General features: G+C 38.9%; 1 protein-coding gene across 8 annotated transcripts in view; it reads left to right on the forward strand.

Annotated features, from left to right (window-relative positions):
* TANC2 (tetratricopeptide repeat, ankyrin repeat and coiled-coil containing 2) overlaps positions 1-16,556 on the forward strand; it is a 402,214-nt gene that overhangs the window by 344,860 nt on the left and 40,798 nt on the right. For all 8 annotated transcript variants that reach the window (XM_087441368.1, XM_087441370.1, XM_087441371.1 and 5 more), the window contains one exon: positions 9,660-9,768. In XM_087441368.1, coding sequence (XP_087297494.1) covers positions 9,660-9,768 — 109 coding nt within the window. The remainder of the gene's footprint in view (positions 1-9,659; positions 9,769-16,556) is intronic.

The following is a 16,556-nucleotide window of genomic DNA, read 5'->3' on the forward strand; positions in this document are numbered from 1 at the left end:
GCCAGATTCTTCAAAGTCCTGTATTACAAAGATAGCTTCTGCCTACCTCTCTAAATTGAGCCTATTCATTCTCCCTCTTATTCACAATTTTCTGGTCATAATAGGTCATCTACTGGTTCCTAGAACTTGCTAAGCTCTTTGCCACCTCTGGGCCTTTGCGCTTAACAGTTCTCTCCATCTGGAGCTCACTTTCTTTTGCTCCTCCTTCAGATCTCAGCTTAAGCCACCTCCTCAGAGAGACTTCCACTTGTCACCTTATCTAAGTAAGTCCCTCTTGGTTTTCTTTATCATAGCAACCTTTTTACTTTCTAACACTTATCACAATTATTGTTTATTGTATGTGAATACTTGTTTCTTGTCCACTTTCACCTCTAGAATGTGAGTGAGCTCAATGAGGTCAGGAACCTTTTCTGTCATGCTCACCTTGGTCTTCATAATGATTAATAGAGTGCCTGGCATGCAGTAAGCACTCAGTAAATATTTTGTTAAATATCGAATTAATGAATGAACAGAGGAATGACAAGTGGTACTAATTTTAAGCTTACAACTAAAAATCTTTGAGAAACTCTTCTCACGGTTCAATAGACAGTGTCCTTTGTTCACTCTCTTACCATGCTTGAGGAGTAAGTGAAGACATGCATTTCAACAAGCATTCAATGAACATTTATTAAGTAATATATTCAAGGCTCTGTGTTAAGCACTGCAAGAGACACAAATATAAGTAAGATAGATCTGTCTACCAGAACTTATAGGTTAGTGGTTTTAACAGACACATTTATAACTAGCTATAATTCAAGGCAGAGTGTATAAACAAAGGTATAAACAAAGAGCTGAGGAACACGGAGGAGGAAGAGAGACGTGATAAATCTTCTGTGCCTACTGTTGGTATTTCAAACTGTGACAATTCAATGGAGTCATAGCTCTTCTGCCTCATGAAGAACTGCCAACTGCCTGAAGACTTCATCATCAGAGGAGAGGTGGCCATTTTCCTAGGGGCAGTGATGCATTAACAGAACAGAAGGGCAGTAGGAAACTGTGAGGCAAAAAGGGAGAAAGCAGCAAATTCCTATCCAAAGTCTATGTTTAAAAAGAAATGGGGGACTGGCTTGGTGGCGTAGTGGTTAAGCTTGCACAATCCACTTTGGTGGCCTGGGACTCGAAGGTTAGGATCCTGGACACAGACCTACATACGGCTCATCAAGCCAAGCTGTGATGGTGTCCCATATGCAAAAAATAGAGGAAGATTGGCACAGATGTTAGCTCAGGGACAATCTTCCTCAAGCAGAAAGAGGAAGATTGGCAACAGATGTTAGCTCAGGGCCAATCTTCCTGACAAAAAAAAAAAAGAAAGAAAGAGGGGCCAGCCCCATGGTGTAATGGTTGGGTTTGGCATGCTCTGCTTTGGCGGCCTAAGTTCGCAGGTTTGGATCCTGGGCTCAGACCTAGACCACTCATCAGCCATGCTGTGGCAGTGACCTACATACAAAATAGAGGAAGATTGACACAGATGTTAGCTCAGGGCTAATCTTCCTCAAGCAGGAAAAAAAAAAAGAAGACGGGCAACAGATGTTAGCTCAGGGCAAATCTTCTTCACCAAAAAAAAATAATAATAATAATGCTGCTCCATCCATTTCTGCAAAGGTACATCTTGGGCATACTTTATGTATAGTCTGCTACTTATAGTTTACTTTCATCAGGCTCTTTCATTTCCACATTGAATATGAAACAGTAAGACAAGCTGACTAGAAATGTATTTTGTATTCAGGTTCCTTGAGAACGCCATGAAATGAACATGCCAAAGCAGTTACTGACTGATAAGCTAAAGATGGAGGAAAGAATTTTTGCACAGATGTGTGGGCATCATTTGCTGAGAAATGATAACAACAAGCAGACTGTAAGGCAGCAGCCACCAAAGTTTAACAGCAGGCAGAATTTTTAGGATGAGAGGTAAAAAAAATCAGGATTGTCAATCTATTCTCAATATTTGAGTCATAGTCACACACAGTTGAACAGTGGCAACAGAGATGCCTGCAAATTCAAGGCTGGATTGGGTAGTGAATTGGAAAGTGGATCTGCAAGTCTCCCATCTGCTTAGTATTTATTTATTCATGTAGCATTTATTGAACTTCTACTCTACACCATGGACTGTGCTATACACTAGGGAAACTTAGATGAATAAGACACCCCCTGGCACTATAGCCATTACGCTCTAAAGTCAAGTCAGACCCATAGCAACCAACAATAGTGCCATAGTACCAAATCCCATTGGAACCTAGACAAAGGGGAAATACTTTGCAGCAGAGGTGACATTCAAGTTCAGCCTTGAAGGATGAGTTGATTCCATTAAGCAGCACTGGAGTGGGAGAGCACTGTAGGCAGGCAAGAAAAGGTAACAGGAGCAGAAGCAAAGGGCAGTGTGAAGATATGAAATGCCTTTGGGGAACTGTGAGAAACTGAATAGAGAATAAGACACATGGTCAGAAAGAGTGATAGGAAGTGTCACTCGGAAAAAAAGCCTAGAATACTATGTTTAAGACTTTACAATTTATTCTGTAGATAACAAAGAGTCTCTATAACTTTTTGAGGAAGAGGAGAGACAATGATCAGATAACTCGGAGGATGTGAAAAATAGCTCTGACAAGCGGTGTAGGGAAGATGGGTTGAAGAAGAGGAGAGACTGCAGGTGGGGATACTAGTTATGACATTTATAGCAATAGTCTAGGTGAGAAATGTCAAGACTTGCAATATGAGAATAGAGAGCAACGTAAATGTGGGAGAGGCATTTTGGAGATACTCCGAAGCACTTGGTCTTTTTTTGTGTTTGGAAGGTAAGGATGGAGGGATCAAAATGACTTCAAAACTTATTTTGAATGGTGGAGGATAGTGAAGCTACTGACCAACATAGAACATTCTTAATGGAGGAGGAGTTCTAGCATGAGCAAAGGCAGGAGGACGAACAGGTTTATGCGGAGAAAGTGAGTCCTATTTTGGACCTGTTTATAATGAATTGCCTCCAAGGGAAGATGCACAAATGTATTTAGAAATGTGACTTTGGAAAATAGGAAAAGAGAAAGCTCAAGGCACAGGGTTATAGATTTTGGGAGTTATCAACAAATAACTAACAGTAGAAGCCATAGGACTAAACGGGATCACCCAAGTTAAGAGTATATAAAACAGGAAGTTTAAAAGCATGAAAACAGAATGGTTACATTTAAGCGCTAGAAGAAAATGATGAGCCAAATAATAATTTACGAGGGTAATATTAGAGTTAGAAGGAGAAAGAAGAGAAAGTAAGGTCGTGAAACTCAAAGGAGAAGATTTTTCTGAGCCAGGTAAGAAGTGATGAATATAATTTTTGCCTATATTCCATCAGTGAGAACTCAGTCACATGACCCCACTTGAATGTGAATGCAAGGTCCCTGGCAAAGTAGCCACTTCCCAGCAACAACTTTTGATTGTGGAAGGGAGCACAAATCATTTGTAGGCAGCTAGCCATCTCTGCCACATAATTCTAATCCCACTAGGTCTCCCTAAATAATTCCCCACATTTACCTCTATAATATAAAGACATTCCACAGCAGCACACATTATTTCAGCCCAAATTATAAGATAGGCTTTAGATTGTAAGCAATTCCTTGACAGCTAGCTCTAACTATACCACTTGATCACATGGGAGCACCACAAAGAAGAATATCAAAACACCTAAGTGTTGTTTCTCTGAAACATTGTGTTATATATCGCGTTTGTCATCACAAAAGCTAATGAAACCTATGTGACTACGCATTAGTGTCTATGACAAGAACAAAGGAGAAAACATCCATGCTGAAAATATTTAAGTCCATTTGTTAGCATGTTCCAGTACTACCAATAAAAACTTTAAGACTAGCTATGTCCCTGGGGTGCTAAATGAAAATCTGTTAGAAAAACAAACATAGTGTCATTGTATATTTTGTGTAAAACAACTATTATCCAACTTCCAAACTGTTAAATGGGCAGAGGAAAGAGAGGGTGCTTCTTGCTTTAGAAAGAGTTTTTTCTCTAAAAGACTCCATAGCTCTGAACTCCTGAGTTATAGGGAAACAATATAAGGGTAGGGTAGCTCCTCACTGCTTTCTAATCCATAGTTGGCCAAGGGTGAGTAGATCACTTGTCTACAATAATACATTATCAAGGGGCTGCTGATGCCTGCTAATGAGAATGGAAGTAGGATTTACCCTCTACTATTCTGGATACTGCCTCCTCTGCCTTTTGTCAGAGCATATATATCCAGGATAGGGGAGAGGGAACAGTCCTGTGGGAAGAATCTTCAACTCTGACCTGTGATTGATTCTCAAAATATCTAAAATCAAATATACCTTGAATGTAAGGCTTAAGATCCTCCTGAAAACCTCTGATCTACATAAGAAATTTATATTCCTCCTGTTAGCTTAATTTTTACTTTACTTCTTAGGGACCAGTGAGCTCTGTTCTTATTCCTCCTCTCTGCCTGAAGTTATATTACCAAGTTTTCCTGCATTGACTGACAGTTAATGACATCTGTACCCAATAATTTTTCCCTAATCCGTGGATTTCCCTTCTGGCTATAAAGGTAGTGGGGCAAGGTGTGGAGAGGTAAGGATTGGGGTTGAGGATAGAATATCATATTTCACCCTGCTGCACACATTAAAGTTCTATTCACTTTAACATTCATCTTCCAATGTGTTTAAAAGTCATTTCTGGTTAATGTTCATTCCTTTAGTATAGCACTATGCTAGTGACTAGGGAGGATACAAAAGAAATGTAAAATACATTTCACTTAATATATCTCACTTAATTCCCGCCACAGTCCTGAGACACAGGTATTACTGTCCCTGTCTTACAGAGAAGTTAAATAGCTTGTCCTAGGTTATAAAGTTTATAAGTGACAGAACTAGAATTTGAGCAGAGGTCTATTTGATTTTGTTTCAGAGACAAAGAGGCAGCACTGTGAATGCAAGCAGGGAAATCCACAGGGTTACTTTGAATCACAAGGTGATCTCATTATATAAGCTATGTGGAAATAATTCTTCTGCCTTCACCACTGCCCTCTACCATTGGTCTTTATAAGCACATATGAACCCACATTAAACTTGATTTTGATTACCATCATCTTAAATTATAGAGGGAAAACATAGTTATGTTCAGTCATGCCTAACTGCAGGGCTAACAAGTCACACCGTAAGGCTCTCTCTGTTTCTTAACTATTTTCTCCCAAAATGCCAATCAAAAAATATCAGAATTAACAGTTGCTGATTTTAATTATGGTAAGAATTCAGAGTTTATGCTATACAAATAAATTTGTTCTTTACATCAGTCGACTTTTTCACACAAATGTGCCCAGAAATGAAAACCAAGTTGCTAATCTTGTCAGTATGGTAATGGAACTAGGTTTCAGAAGACCCTGGGTTCTCATTCCATCTCTTGTACATCCTAGTCATGTGAACTAGGATCTGTCCTTCAGTCTTGTTAAGTCTCAGTCAATCTTCCACCATAATATTAGGAGTAATACTTACTCATAAGTCTATAGTATAGGTGTTTGTGAGAATCTAAAAAAGTGTTCAAGTATTTTGAAAACCATAAGGTATTGTTCAAATGTAAGGTATTATTACTTATTCATTCATTCTGCAAATATGTATTCCTATTATCTAGAAGTACATATGTGAAAAAAAACAGATTCTATCCTCAATACAGTCTAGTGGGAAGACTGACATGCAAACACGGCATGCTGCAGTAGGTGCTGTAATGGAGAATGTGTACCACGTACAACAAGAAGCTAAAGGAAACTCCCCTGACTCTGTCTGGGGGAACCAGGGAAGGCCTCATAGTGGAGATGGTGTGAACTGAGACTTGAAGAATGAGAAATAGTTTGCCTAATGAACTAAACAGGGAAGAGAATTCCAGGAAGAGGGAAGACATGTTTGAAAACCTGAAATAATTTAGTCAGTCTGAAATTAGAAGTACAAGAAAAGTAGGTAAAGACAGACAAATAGACAAGGGACAAATTATGGAGAGCCTTTGAATACCATGCTAAGGAGTTTAGATTATGTATAGGAGGAAATGTAAAGCCATTAAAGAATTTTGAACAGAATTTGATCAGCCTTCTGCAATGTAGATTATTGGCATGGGCCCAGGAGCAGTGGAGAGAATGAGGCTCTTGCAATTATCCAAGAGAGAAAGGGTAGAGGGAGGAGAAAAACAACTGCTGGGTCTTGTACCTGAGTGGCTGGCAATATTTTTAAAAATAAAGAAGTCTGGGCCGGCCCTGTGGCTTGGTGGTTAAGTGCGCGTGCTGCAATGCTGGTGGCCCGGGTTCGGATCCCGGGTGCGCATCGAGGCACCACTTCTCCCTCCATCCTGAGGCCGAGTCCCACATACAGCAACTAGAAGGATGTGCAGCTATGACATACAGCTATCTACTGGGGCTTTGGGGGGAAAAAATAAAATAAATAAAATCTTTAAAAAAAAAAAAAAAGAAGTCTTAGGGGATTTGATTTTGAGGGAAAGCTTCACCTTCAAACAGTGTCATATGACAGGTCATTTGAATTGTCATTTGAACTTAGAGGGATCCAGCAGGCAGTTAGAGAAGCAAAACGATATCTGAGTGCTAGAGATGTCACCGTGGGAACCATTCACATCAAGGTAAGAGTTGAAACCAGAAGACTAGATGAGAGTTACCTAAGAATGGGGAATAAATGGGGAATACGTCACTGAAGGAAATGGGAGAGAGAGTACCAGGGTAAATGTGACAGATGTCAAAAGAAGAGAGTTTCATGGGAGATAGTCAATAGGGCCTAATGCTGGAGGGAGAAAATAAAAAGAAAGATCAAAGGCTAAAAGAGAACCAATTAAGAGGCTACTGGTGATCTTAGAGAACGGTGAGGCTAGGAGTCAAAAGGAATGAGGTTCAGGAGTGAGCACATGACAAGAAAACTAGAAATAAATATAGACAAGTGTAATATAACACATTCAGACTATAGGTTAACCACTGACACCATATTTTATCAGAACAGTAAGGTACAAATGGAAATGCCAGCATATAATGTAAATTGCTATTACCATTTGTGTCCTGAACACCATAAGCTTTGAGTCCATTGAACTGATCAAAACCATTCTTTTATAAATAATGTAATATGGTTGTATCCAAAAAGAAATGAACTACAGTTGTCATCTTCATCTTTTCTTTGACCTGTATTGCTTGCTGTTTCTCCTCAGTGCCTAATCAACAACAACAAAGCAAGCACTATCATCTATTGCTAGCTGAAATGCATGCTAGAGAAATGCAAGCATTTTACCAGGATTTCTTAGTTATGGTAGTAAAATGAAAGCACTAGGGCCAAGTCAATTCTGTGTCTAACTGAAAATACATTTCCTTCTCAGACATGAGTTTTTTACCTTAATCCTGGTAGTCATAGATTCTCATTAGTGGTCTGAAGCATAGGTAGGGGATCAGAGGCCTGTATTCAGGAGTTCTATTCACTATGTACAACCATGGATGAGTCACTTAAAGTAATAATTCTTACATCAGGGAGACTAAAATAATTTCAGTGTTACTAACTGGATAGAATTTTGAGAACTTGAGAAAGGGCACTTTATATATGCTTCTCATTATCTTCTAACTTACCTATGCTGTATTAAAATAGCCTGCTAACTAAATTGGGCTTTCAAGGGATAAATAAATGTTCAGTAGCAATTCCCAGGTTTTGTGAGCGTGAAATGACGCTGGGCTCATACCTTCAGATGATAATGATGATTCCATGCAGGCTACACTTGTCTGAGACGTTCTCTCGATTAAGTAACTTCCTTTCCATTATGGCTTATCTTATCCAGTCAAAGAAAGTGGCATGGTATCCACCAGAATTCAGAAGTTCGGTGAAGCTCAAGGTTAGAACATGGTAGAATTTCTTTTTAAAGTCTTATTGGAATGAAATCTCTCTAAGATGATTCCTATGTAAGATGGGAGCTGTCCTATTCTCTATTCTCCAGGTTCTTTACTGAATGTTTGAAAAAAAAAACAAGAAATAAAGAACGTGTTTGGTTTTCAGACTTTGGTGTGAGGTATCTTCAAATGTTAAACCTTGCAGAGTAGCCAGTGTTCAGTATGAGAGAAAATCATCCAGTAGGCATTCGGGCCTCCTTTCAGGGAAATGTCACCAACAAAAATTCACTTGCTACTTTTTCCTTCTGTTTGATTAATTCATTAGACTTGAAACTGAGATAACGGTTTCATTTCCCTCTTCCATGACACTCCACATGAAAGGAGAAAAAGGGTTGTGTTACCAGTGGCATACAGAACTCTGCTGACCACTAACCTAGTGAGGAGTAGGAAGACAGTTCTAAGTGTCCACAGTTTCTACAGGCTAGAGCACATGTGGTAAGAACGTGCATCTGAAGGTGATCCAGTGTCTTTTCTTTAATGCCTAATTTTCTCTTGCCTCCAAAAAGTTTCATTGAGAATTCTTATATGCAATACTCTGTTAGGCACTCTGGAGAACAGAAACTCAGAATGTAAATAGAAATATACAGAACCCTATTATACACACTTATCTTACATACATACACAGACACATATATACATAACATACATTCACACTTAAAGGAGTATATCATTAGGATGCTTAGAGCTGGAAGAAACAGAAAACTCCAAATGGTCAAAAAAGAAATTTATTACTTCATATAACAGTAAGTCTAAAATTAGAGCCACCTCTAGTGCTGTAGATTCAGAGTTCAGGCTCTATTTTTCTGCAGTTCTCTTAGCTTAGCCCTTCTGTTGGCTTTGTCTTCAGGCAAGCTGATCACATGATTACAGCAGGGCTGCAGCAGTTCTGGGTGCCATGGACAGATAAAACAACATGCAAAGGCAGAAAAAAGGGGTTTTCTCTCATAAAAGATCAGGGAGCTGTTAGCAAGGAGATAGTCGGGGATGGATGCCATCAGGAAACCTATAGTCTAGTACAGGAGAGAGCATGTAATAGTGTGGTAGATACTGTACTAGAGGTATATACAATCTATAATGGTAGTACCAAAGAGAAAGTGCTCCCCTTTCTCGACTGCAGGGAAAAGTAGAGGCTGATCAGAGAAAACTTCATTTGGGGAAGAGATGGTTAATCTGGTTTGGGACATGTTGAGTTTAAGGTACTATAGAACCTCCCGGTGGAGAAATCCAATAGATAGTTGGATGTGTATTCGTCTAAAGCTGAGAAGACTAGATAGAGAAAAGATATAGGATATAGGTGGCGGTAAAGGCTCTGAGGATGGATGAGCTAATGGAGAGAGAGGACAGACTAGCACCAAAAATGAGATCCTGAGGAATAGTGACATTTAAAGCCTGGGTGAAATAAGAGGAGTTGACAAAGACAGAAAATAAAAGTGAAAATCTTTTAATGCCTTCTGTGTGTGGGATGGGTGTAAGCCAACTAGAAATGACATTTTGTGATACTCACACATGTGATTTGGGTAAAGGACTGGCAAAAGCTAGGAACCTTTCAATACCGGTTATTTGCCCAGTAGCAGGTGCCCTTCCCTAAGAAACTGGTTGAATGGGACAGAGTTTTGCTAGAGGTATAGGTAAACCTGAACAGTCCCCCACCCAAAGCAGAATTGGGGCATTAGAATTTCTAAAATGAGTCTCTTTTTCTTTGCAGGAGTGGACACACATTACTTGCCTTCTGGTTTTCCCGCCAAGAGGGAAAACTAAACCGACAGCAGACTATTGAACTGGGACATCACATCCTCAAAGCACACATTTTTAAGGTAATTAGAGAAGCTGAAGGCTTTTTTCTTTTCATCTCCAGAAGTCTTTCCTTAACACAGGGTGTATGAAGCTACTGTTATCTCAGTGTAGTCCCTGCTTTCTAAAATTAATTTGTTACAAAGTTGGTCCATCTCCTAAAATTTATGGCCTGTTCCTCCGTAGGCCTTTGGAAAGAAAACCACATTTGTCCTCTCCCAGTTTAGTGGATTGCTAGGCTTTCCAGGAAATGTACGTGCATAATCATTTAGGTAAGAAGTGGGTATACAGATACATGTGTACTCCATATATGACCTACCATCTCCTGAAGACAGTCATGTTGTAGCAATCGGTTGCAGGTTTTCACAATGTCTAAAAAAATCAACGAAAGCAGTTACTCTTTCAATTTTGTTATAATTGTTTTATGACGATTTTAATATTCCTGGTGCTATGATTTTCGAACTATTTATCTGGAACCAGCTATAACCTTCCTTTGAGCCACTTCCCCCATTCTCTGTTCAAATTATGATCCCAGTTTTTCTCCCAGTAGTTTCAAAACTTTTAAGAAGTCTACAGCACCAGCTTCTCTCTCTCAACATTCCCAAGGCTGAAATGGAGGACCCAGAGGAGGACACATAATCCATCTGTTTGCACATGTATGAGTTCATTTGTTTATTCAACACTTACTGAGGCATTGTACTAGGTAGTAGGGATACAAAAGCAAAAAAGATACTGTCCCTAATCTCAAGGAATTTATAGTCTAGATAGCAGTTATGGGGTAAAGCACAAACGTCGAGGAAGAAATTTGTTCTGGTTTTTCTACCCCACAGTTTGCTATTGCATCTGCTACCTCCAATCCCTACAATCTCTTCAGAGTGCTTTTCCTGCCTCATTATTGAGAAATATAGATATCTTGAACAGTTCTCTGTGTTGGACTTCCCCCAAGGGATACTGTTACAGATAAAAGTTTTCTTCAGAGAGAAAGATGGCATTAAGGGCAACTCCAAGAGCCTAGCAAATTCTTCCCAGTATATAAGCACACAGCCAGAGAAGCCTGTTCATCAAACAAAAGTAAAACCCACAGTCCTTTATTTGAATCATAAATGTCTTATCTAACAAATCACTGTACCAAAAATGACCTTACTCAGTGACCTTAGTGGGAGCAGAGTAGGACTAAAATAACAGGCAACGTGTCTCATTCCAATTTCAAGTGGACCGAAAAGTATCTACTACTTCTACAAACTCTAAGATCATTATCCTTCAGTTAGATAAGAAAGTAACTTAAGTGTTAAGCATCACCGCTTTAAACATGTAAGCTTTTAGCATCACCGTCTGCCTAGGATCAGATGCAAAGAAGTTGATGGCTGTCTTTCCTGAACCATAAAATAAACACTACTTTAACAGATAAATGATATGAAGTTTGAAGTCTCAAGTTTCATTTGACCCGGTATGACTTTATCCAGTACATGGAAACCTACATTTAAACCATACATTCCTGTCATTGATACAGTTTTATCTTATGTTGCTGCAGACAACATGGTTGCCTGAGATAAGACTGGCTCCATGTGTGATTCAGGCCATAAATACTTGGGTGTACAGCATATGGTGATGACACGACTGAGAACTGAAGAATGTAGACTTGGACTATGGTTTTCCTGAAGGTGCACTTTTCAGGGTCCTTTCAATGCAGAGTGCTCCCTGTTGCTAGGCGTTAGCTTCTCCCAGACTGCTAAAATTCTCAGTTCCCATCAGCTGAGGGTCATGAAACGGCAAAGACAGACTCTATGGTTATAACCAGTACGACTTACAACTTCCAATCAGCAGTTACATATAAGTCCAATTTATATTTCTTTTCAATTAATTTTGAATTTCCCTTATTTCATCTTTATTGATGAAAAATTGCATATAATGTCATTACTCATCTTAAAAATATGAGATTGAGGGTCTGTAATTCTGGATATTTAGCTGGCTGTGGAGTCCTTTTCATTCTTTTTGTTTTTAACAGCTTTATTGAGGTATAATTTATATACCACAAAATTCACCCATTTTAAGTGTACAAGTCAATGATCTTTAGTGTATTTACAGAGTTGTGTAATTATCACCACTATTAGTACATTTTCATCGCCCTAAAAATAAACCTGGTGCCCATTTAAAGTCACTCCCCATGCTTCCCCCAGTCCCTGGCAACCACTAATCTATTTTCTGTCTCTATAGATTTGACTTTTCTGGACATTTCATATAAATGGAATCATACAATACGTGGTCTTCAGTGTCTGGCTTCTTTCACTTAGCATAATGTTTTCAGGGTTCATCCATGTTGTAGCATGTATCAGTACTTGATTCCTTTTTATTGCCAAATAATATTCCATTTTGTAGATATATCACATTTTGTTTATCTAGTCACCAGTTGGACATTTGGGTTATTTCCACATTTTGGCTATTGTAGATAATGCTGCTATGAACATTGGCATACAGATTTTTCCCTTTTTAAATTTTTTTAAAATTAAATTAGCCATTTTAAAGTGAATGGCTCAGGGGCCGGCCCCGTGGCTTAGTGGTTAAGTGTGCGCACTCCGCTACTGGCGGCCCGGGTTCGGATCCTGGCGTGCACCGACGCACTGCTTCTCCGGCCATGCTGAGGCTGCGTCCCACGTACAGCAACTAGAAGGATGTGCAACTATGACATACAACTGTGTACTGGGGCTTTGGGGGAAAAAAAAAAGGAGGAGGATTGGCAATAGACATTAGCTCAGAGCCAGTCTTCCTCAGCAAAAAGAGGAGGATTAGCACGGATGTTAGCTCAGGGCTGATCTTCCTCACAAAAAAATAAATAAATAAAATAAAGTGAACGGCTCAGTGGCATTTGGTATATTCACAGTGTTAGTGTTCAGGTTTTTGTGTGGACATGTCTTCAGTTCTCTTGGATATATACCTTGGAATGGAATTGCTAGGACATATGGTAACTCTATATTTAACATTTTGAGGAATTGCCAATCTGTTTTCCATAATGGCTGCACTGTTTCGAAATCCCATCAGCGATGTATGAGGGTTCCAGTTTTTTCAAACCCTTGCCAATACTTGTTAGACATTGTCTTTCTTATTTTAGCCATTTTAGTGGGTGTGAAATAGTATCTTATTGTGGTTTTAATTTGCATTTCCCTAATGACCAATGATGTTGAGCACCTATAATTCTTTTGTAATCCTCTAATTGCCATTTAGATTTCTTTGTAATCTATGGAAAGAAAGCAGGATGTTTGTGCATTGTGGCCAGAGATATTTAAATCCAATTTGTAATGCAGGGTATTTCACTGGGTTGAGTCTAGTTACTGGAGATTTCGGAGTACTCACGATTAGCTCCCTAAAGGCTGCCCTCTAAAATGTTTCTTTGGTTGGTCAACCCTGTAACATTTCTTACTAGGGCAGGACTATTGGCCGGGTGGAAAAAGTGCTGTAAGTAGGCATCTGAAGAGTAGAAGAAGGATTCTTGGACGTCAATCAAAAAGCATGGTTTCAAGTATAGACTCTGCCACTTAAGTAGTCTCAGTTTTCTCATTTGTAAAATGGTAACAATATCTAACTCTCAAGAGTGTTGTAAGGATCATAGATATAAGATATATAGAAAAAGGTACATTATAAAATGCAAAGTACTAGAAATATATCTAATACAATGTTTTATGACCAAAATTATTAGTAATAATTTCTTTCCTGATAGTAAGACTTAATAACAACCATAAATTCCAGATGGTAATATCACCTTTTCACTTGAGGTTACCTAGCATCCTCTACAGCAGTGATTGGCAAATATGGCTTTGCAGTCTGCATAGTCTCTTTTGAAACCTCTTATCTCTGCCATTGTAGCTCAAAAGCAGCCAGAGACAATACAGAAATGAGTGGGTATGGCCATGTTACAATAAAACATGATTTATAAAAACCAGTGGAAGGGGCTGGCCCAGTGGCTCAGCGGTTAAGAGCACGCGCTCTGCTGCGGCGGCCCGGGGGTTGCAGGGTCGGATCCCGGGCGCGCATCAATGCACCGCTTGCTGAGCCATGCTGTGGTGGCGTCCCATATAAAGTAGAGGATGATGGGCATGGATGTTAGGCCAGGGCCAATCTTCCTCAAGAAAAAAGGGGAGGATTGGCATCGGATATTAACTCAGGGCTAATCTTCCTCACAAAAAAAAAAAAAAAAAACTGGTGGAAGGCTGGATTTGGCCTTGAGCCACAGTATGCCAGCTCCTCCTCTACAGTAAAAGGCACCATTGCCTTTTTTTACCAGGATCCTTTTATTATAACCAAACATGGCCATGTGGATGCTCAGTTAAGAACAGTAATAATTCATTTGAGACTCTTGGATATCTACCAGTGGATCACTGATGATATATCTGTAAATAATTTGCCTTAAAGAAACTTATTGGGTAAGTCCCAGGATTAGTTTTTGCCACGATCTTAAGATCCTGAGCCATAGCTAAGATCTCTTAGATGAGATTGCTCTTATTTCTTCCTGCTTTCCCTTTTTTCTTGAAGTATTCAAAAATACTGAGCAAGCTTTCTACAGGCTGGTAAGCAGTGTTATAAATTTAAATTCTAACAGATATTTAAGGAAGGGGCTTCATCACCATTTATCTCTGACAAAAAGAGATACCTTCTTGCCTAAGCAATAGTTACGGATACTGAAGAGACACTTTTTCTAGTTATCTGAACCTAGAGTTCTCTCCATCAGTGCAGAATTTAATTATGGGTTATTTTTGGCTACATCCTGCCTGGTAATGGGGTCCTGCCTGTCACCTTTGTTGAGTTGAGTTTATCTAAACTGAAACTCTTTCCTCCCATAACTCATTAGAGCAAAGGGTCAACCCCACCAAGCAGAAGAAATCAGTACAGCAAGTCTATGGTACAAATAAAGCTAATACTCCAAATCCTCGAGTCTAGTTTTGTATTTCAGGCTTATTTCCTGTGTATTTACTCCAACCTCACTGTGACTCTGAGAGCTGCTTTGCGGTCCATTTACTGGACCACTTAATTAAAGTTCATTTACCAAAGTCGGTTCTTACTCAGCTCCTTTTCCCATTTCTTTTTCCTCGAACTCTTAACCAACTCAACTAACTCATCAAACAGCCTGACTTATGAGTCACTGAAAAAATCAAAGCCACTGAGTGTGACTTCCCTTAACTACTCTCCTCCTCTCTCCAATAAATCACTCTATATCGTCATCAATTCTTACCTACCTTTTTCTTATCTCAGAGGAAGAAACGTCCCTATTCCTATTTTTATTTTATAATGAAATATTTCAAACATGGGAAATCACAGATAACTAAATAATCAAATATTGTCTACCAGATTTAACATATGTTAAAGAGTTTTTCATGTTTGCTTCAAATCTTTTTCTTTTTTGTAAGAAATGAAAATGTAACATATAGTAGAAACCCCCTTTGCATCCCTCTCTTACCCCATTTCTCTCCCTTCTCAAGATAATTTCTACCCTAAAGTAAGCATGTGTTCTTCTCATTCATATTTTGTACTTTTCCAATATAGGTATGTTTTCATAAACAATATACAGAATTATTTTATGTTTTTTAAAGGTGGCATAAATAGTATCATATTATTCATATAAGTCTATAACTTTTTTTTTCACTCAACTTCACCTATTTGAGATTTATCTATAGCTCTGGATCAATGGTTTTCAACTTTGGCTATATATTAGATTGTCCTGAGGAGCTTTAGAAAACACACACACATATTTCTGAGCCTTACTCCCAGAGATTATCATTCATTGTTCTGGAGCAGAACCCAAGCTTTTTTTTTTTTTTTTTTTTTTTTTAATTAATAGACTTTATTTCTTAGAGCAATTTTAGGTTAACAGAAAATACAGAAAGTTCTCATATACTCACTCCCCCCACCACAGTTTCCCCTATTATTGACATCTTGCACACCAGTGCAAGATGTGGTAAATTTGCTGTAATTGATGAACCTATGTTGATACGTTATTATTAACTGAAGTCCATAGTTTACATTAGGGTTTACTATGTTGTACAGTACTACGGATTTTGCCAAATGCATAATTTCATGCATCTTCCAGTACAATGTCATACAGAATAGTTACACTGCCCTAAAAACACCGAAGCTATCAAAAGTGTTCCTCGCTAACTCTTCAAAATTGGCAAACACACCCAGGGGGAAAGCAGCTCTATAAACTGCTCTCCTGGGCTCCATCCTATCCTAGATCCTGGCCCAGTAATTCTTCTCCAACTTGTTAGTTCTCCCATGTCTTCAAGGAAGATGTTTTTTAAATTTCGTACAGCTTTTCCTAGTTGTCCTTAGCAGGAATATTCGTCCAAACTAGATCCGCTGTTACCGGAAGTGGAAGTCCGCCCAAGTCCCCTTGAGCAAAAATTATGGCTCCGCATTCTGGGAACATCCAGCCTTTCTCTATAAACATCTTAGGCTTTCTCTAAAATTCCTTTGGTACCCCTGAATGACTGAAACTGTCCTGGGTATCACACAGGAGAAAGAGGCAATTTACGTTCAAGAAAACTAAATCTAAACTTGTAGGCCCTGAGCAGAGGAATGAGTTGCTACATCTTTCAGAGAAGCTAAATACATCATTTTCTGAACTCCCTCTGATGCCAGAGACTTTGAGCAAAAGGAGAATTGCCATGTGACTTTATTTTATTTTATTTTTTTTATAATTTTATTTATTTATTTTTTTCCCCCAAAGCCCCAGTAGATAGTTGTGTGTCATAGTTGCACATCCTTCTAGTTGCTGTATGTGGGACTCGGCCTCAGCATGGCCGGAGAAGCGGCGCATCGGTGT

This window comes from Ceratotherium simum, chromosome 16 (assembly GCF_057802395.1).
Source record: "Ceratotherium simum simum isolate JZ-2026a chromosome 16, ASM5780239v1, whole genome shotgun sequence".
Classification (NCBI taxonomy): Eukaryota; Metazoa; Chordata; class Mammalia; order Perissodactyla; family Rhinocerotidae; genus Ceratotherium; species Ceratotherium simum.